We start from the raw sequence: 5,956 nt of genomic DNA, 5'->3' as shown, positions 1-5,956 counted from the left end.
AGGTGTGTACGACTTATTTTGTGCCAGAATCAATGACTTACGAAGGACGAGCTGCTCAGATAGAAGAGCAGGCTGTCGTTGTAGGGCGTGCTCGTCGAATAGTGAAGCACAATGTGATTGGTCGAGCCGGGTTCAATCTCAGGTCGTAGACGCCTGACGCAGTCGCCCTCCTTGGTGCTCATCGATATTTTGATCTGCATACATCGTATACAAAATTTATATTCATCTCTCTACTTGCACGTGATTTACCTTGTGACATTGTGCAATTGCTTGTGACATGAGAATGACAAAATCTTATGTGCAAATATAGATGACCTGATGTATTCCTTGTGAGTTCCCAAATTATATGGTAATTAGGGCCGTAGGCTGAGCAAATTCCTAGGGGGTACAAAATTTCCTGACTCAACTTTGTAATGAGCGATGGTCACAGCTCTTGATTGACGTCTATAATGTGGTAGGGGTCGGTGTGAGACAGGCTTCATCAGATCGTGACCAAAAAATATGTTGGGTTATTTACGATTATTAGCACTTATTTTTTAAATTTTGCTCAAAATCTATGGGGCGACAGCTGGCCCCCTTGGTCCCCTCGCCGCCCCACCTTCAGGCTCGGCCTGGTAATCACTATAGTGTCTTGTATCATATCGTTGGGTTATGTGAGTATAGCTTAATATAATCCTATTATCCTATTTACTTAACCTTTAACCCCTACACTAGCTCGATGTATCCTTAACGCTTATCTTTAACCCTACATTAAACTAACGCTACACTGCCCGCATTGTACTTAACCTTATCTTTACCCTAACATTAAACCTAACCCTAACACTAGCCCCGATGCTAACCCTTAACCTTATCTTTAACCCTAACATTAAACCTAACCTACACTAGCCCGATGCTAACTTAATTATCTTTAACTAACATTCCCCCTAACCCCTAGCTGTGTGACTCACACTGGATGCACGGTGTCGAGCCAGCATGATCTTGTCTCGCAGGGCCTTCAGGTTGTACGTGACGTTAGCGTTGAGTTTCTGCATGTGCAGCGCGCGCGTCTCCAGCTGATCCACCAGCACCATCGCCTCCACACTGTCATCCTCCGCCTGCTCCACTGTAACACACACACACACATACATACATGCAGGGTGAGTTAGATATGTGAGGTATGTGACACGATACATATGCAGTCAGCCATACTGTCATACATGAAGAGTTAGAGAACACTAGACACATGTGTGCAGTCTTACTGAGATCTATCCACATCTATTCACCTACATTATCATCGTCAACAACCTATCAACACCCTGTGTGTGCATACACTGTCAGCATCCCCCTATGACCCTGACACATCCACTAACAGTCGTGAAGCACTTACGGGGACTTGACGCGTTGTCGAACGCCTCAGAGCTGAGACCTTACCCTGTGTGTGCATACACTGTCAGCATCCCCCCTATGACCCCTGAACACATCCTAACAGTCGTGAAGCACTTACGGGACTTGGACGCGTTGTCGAACGCTCAGAGCTAAGACCTTCGAGGTCGCGCAGCATCGGCAGCAGGTCATCGTTGATCTCAGCGATCATGACGTCAGCGCGCTCACCGACGGCGTCTGCCTGCTCCTCAGCCTCCATCGCCTGCATCGTCGCCTCGTTAATCTGCTCCGACAAGTCTGTAACGTACGCAACATCACTGACTACATAAACCTATACATATAACAACCTGAATCTATATGTAATCTGAACCCATACATAACAATTTGAACTTATACATAACGATCTGAATCTATACATAACAATTTGAACCTATACACTAACCTAACTTTATACTATATTAGCATGTGAAGAACTTTATACATAACAATCTGAACTTATATATAACAATCTGAACATAATTACTTAAAATTAGACCTAGCTACCTAAACCGATACCCAGAGTAATAACTAGCAGAAGGCAAGAGGGCAGTTGCTCCTTACACAAATGTAGATACTATTAAATGGCCGATTGTGAACAGCCCACAATCAACTTCCAAAAACTCAAACCACACATGGCTCTGCCCCCACCTCATTAATGAAAGTGTCAATGACTCTGTAGCCTCACTTTGGGTGTGATAGAGAGGAGGGGGGCATATAATAAAGAGGTTATATATGAGAGAAACTCCAATATATTACAGAAATTTCATTATATACTTTGATTAATGATATATATGGAGTAATATTTTATGTGAAAATAGTGTTTCAGATCTGTTGGCATACAATCTTGTGGCGTGACCATAGGCAGAACTTGGAATTAATGCCATATATAGTGAAATTGCCAAATATCCTAATTTTGCATAATTTAAAAATATAAAACCCGTGTGATTGTTTTTGGGGCCGTCCTCTATTCATTACATACCGAATTTGAGCAAAAATCCGTTGACCTGACTGACTTATGGCCATTTCCATTTTTGCAAAAAGTAACGTTGCTTTCGAAGAGGATCGACTGGCGTGCTCCAAATAGAACGTTCTCAAACTCATACCATGGAGAGTAACCATATATTGCAATATGAAATATGTAGGCGTCAAACGGTTTCTTGAGTTTATCGTTACCGTAGCCAAATTTATGTGACGAAAGGCGGAAGAAGTACGACGGACGACACCCATGGCAAATAGCTCATCTTGACGATGTCAAGGTGAGCTAAAAATGAGTTATAGGTATGCCTCTGATACCTCGTACTTATATCTCACACTCTCACATGAACTAAATCACACTGATACCATGCAGCCACGTTTGTGTGAGAAGAAATTTCAATCCCACACAAACCTGATCTCATACAGTACACTGATCTATATTATATTATATCAATATATCAAAATATATCAATATCAATATATCAATATACACTGAACAATACACTGATCTCATTATTGCATGTGATAAATAATCTTACAAACTCACAACCATGTAGGAGAACAAACCAGAGCTAGTAGCTGCTAGCTAGGTCATTAGCTAGTACGCTAGCTGCTAGTACATTATAGCTAGTATGCTGCTAGTACATTAGCTAGTATGCTGCTAGTACATTAACTAGTACGTTGCTAGTACACTGCTAGTACATTAGCTAGTACGTTGCTAGTACATTAGCTAGTACACTGCTAGCACATTAGCTAGTACATTTAGCTAGTACATTAGCCAGCACGCCCCCTGCTTACCTGTCGGCAGCATGCCTGCTTCCAGTCTTACATCATAGAGGGCGCTGCGTACATCTTGAATATAACGATCAACGTCGTCGAGGTGGGCGGATTTCTCGTTCAACGCGAGATGCAACCCTGCAGCAGCAATACATGTACACTCACTAAAACACTTACACTTACACTCGCCAAAACACTGACCATAATAACTATAAATAATACACTCTATAACATACACATACATAATATAATAATACATATTATACATATAATATACATATATATATAATATATAATATAATATATAAAATAATATATATAATACATATAATACATATTATAATAACAGCTACTATTAAAGGCTATTATTATGTATAATATATTGCGACATAATTTATTGCTACACGCACGCACGCACGCATGCACGCATGCACGCATGCACGCACTCATGCACGCACGCACGCATGCACGCACGCACGCACTCATGCACGCACGCATGCACGCACTCACTCATGCACGCACGCATGCACGCACGCACACACGCACGCACACACTAATGCACGACAATGTGCGTAGAATTTACACCGAGGGAACACTCCGTTTCAATTTCCGTCCAATCACCCCAGATTCAAAATATAGCATGCACGCACGCATGCACGTCACGCCACACGACGCCACTCACCACACACACACACGCACGCAGGCAACACATGCAACTCACAACACACAGCACGCATGCAGCGCACGCTCACGCCCACAACACACGCACTCACACACACACACACACGCACGCACTCACACATTGCACTCACACACTACACGCAACGCACGCACACACACACCACACCACGCACGCACGGCACGCACACAATGCACGCATCGTGCACACACAGACCACAGTCACACACGCACAGCCCACCACACCCATATATGAACACTGTTCTCTCTCTCCTCGTCTCTCTCGTCCCTCCTCTCTCTCTCTCTCTCTCTCTCTCTCTCTCTCTCTCTCTCTCTCTCTCTCTCTCTTCTCTCTCTCTCTCTCTCACTCTCACTCTCACTCTCACTCTCACTTCCACTCTCGTCTCTCTCTCTCTCTCTCTCTCTCTCTCCTCTCTCTCACCGCTCTCCTTCTGTCTCTCTCCCGACAGCTTGTGTACGTTTTTTTGCTATGCGTTGCAGAGACGTTGACTTGATAATTAGCTTGTGTCTGCTGCAGGATGTCATCATGGAGACGAAGATGCTCAGTAAGGAGATGCAGACGACGATGGACGATGCAGAGATCAACATGGTGAACGCACGTGAGCAGCTCTACAATGCCAGCCAGTACTACGAGGTAACGATGCTGCACTCACTCACTCGCTCCCTAGCTCGTCCGCTAACTGCTGCCTGTATCACATGCTTGCCAGCCAGTACTACGAGGTAACGATGCTGCACTCACTCACTCGCTCCCTAGCTCGTCCGCTAACTGCTGCCTGTATCACATGCTTGCCAGCCAGTACTACGAGGTAACGCGATGGCTGCACTCACTCAACTTGCTTCCTAGCGTCGCCTGCTAGCTGCTGCCTGTATCACATGCTTGCCAGCCAGTACTACGAGGTAGTGATGCTGCACTCACTCACTCCCCCGCTCGCTAGCTCCCCCGCTCACAAAATATCGCTAGCTCCCGCCCTTCGCTGGTCGCTCCGCCGGCCGCGCCCTGTATCGCGCACGCTAGCGCCCCCGCTCAATGCTCATAGTCCGGCCGTAGGCCTATATCTCGTCACTCTGTGCTGCCATCTGTGATCCATGCTGCCCTCTATAACCCGTGCTGCCCTTTATAACCCATGCTGCCCTCTATAACCCGTGCTGCCCTCTATAACCCATGCTGCCCTCTATAACCCATGCTGCCCTCTATAACCCGTGCTGCCCTCTATGAGTTGTGCTGCCTTCTATAACGCGTGCTCCCGGCAGACGCTGGTGGAGATGAAAGGACAACCTGACGGCGCTCATCTACCGGACGATGCGGAAGGAGGGCATCCTCTCTCAGCTGCTTGCCCTCAGAAACTACAAAAAACAAAACGTTGAGAAGTACCTCCTCCCTGCTGAGAGACACGCTGCAGAGCTGATGGAGCAGGCCATGCTGCTGCAGCAGTGAGTCCTCGTTAACAACTGTTAATTAATTAATTAACATGCTGACTGCATGCGTGCTGCACAGCGCAGAAGGATTTAAATTCGGAATTTGCTTGATGCATACTGCAGCAGAAAAGTTTCATTAATAAGAAAAAAGAAGATCACTAATTAATTAATGAAATCTTTTGAAATGAGTATAGCATGGCTGAATTTGTCTAAACATTGAACAAAAGCGAGTCTGTGAACAGAACAGAAGCAAGAACAAGGGAGAAACAATCGCACTATCACAGTCAGATGGCGACTACAGTTCTCTTGTTTCTGCAGACAACTAGAGGGCGCCAGTGCTCAGGCAGAGGATCCGCTGAAGGCAGCATCCGTGTACGAGAACATCGTCAATGCCCGTCGCCGAGGCAAAGATGGCGGCGATCGAGGCCATAAGGCGGCGGACGAGGCATACAGCACTGCATCCAAGTCCGGCCTTACCGGTCGCGCGAAAAAGCTGAAACAACGGAACGCCGAGATCCTAGAGGATGCGAACAACTTGAATTCCAGCGGTGAGTGCTGCCACCTGGTTCGCACCAGGGCAAACGTGTCGTAGTGTCCCACCAGTGCAGCCACCTGGTTTTACCGCCAGGGGCAAATGTGTCGAGTGTCCCACCGGTGCTGCCACCTGGTTTACCCTTGCGGGGGAACG

The 5,956-nt window shown here is 46.2% G+C and overlaps 1 protein-coding gene across 1 annotated transcript; it reads left to right on the top strand.

The window, feature by feature from the left end:
• The first annotated feature begins 4,373 nt into the window (after positions 1–4,373).
• Positions 4,374–5,860, top strand: LOC106815862. The gene is made up of 3 exons (XM_014820385.1): positions 4,374–4,486; positions 5,104–5,283; positions 5,587–5,860. The coding sequence occupies exons 2-3, from the start codon at positions 5,153–5,155 to the stop codon at positions 5,858–5,860; spliced, it is 405 nt and encodes a 134-aa protein (XP_014675871.1). The 5' UTR covers positions 4,374–4,486; positions 5,104–5,152.
• Positions 5,861–5,956: the final 96 nt, after the last annotated feature.

Source organism: Priapulus caudatus, unplaced genomic scaffold (assembly GCF_000485595.1).
Source record: "Priapulus caudatus unplaced genomic scaffold, Priapulus_caudatus-5.0.1 Scaffold1220, whole genome shotgun sequence".
NCBI classification, from domain to species: Eukaryota; Metazoa; Priapulida; class Priapulimorpha; order Priapulimorphida; family Priapulidae; genus Priapulus; species Priapulus caudatus.
This window is presented reverse-complemented; position numbering and strand designations above follow the sequence as displayed.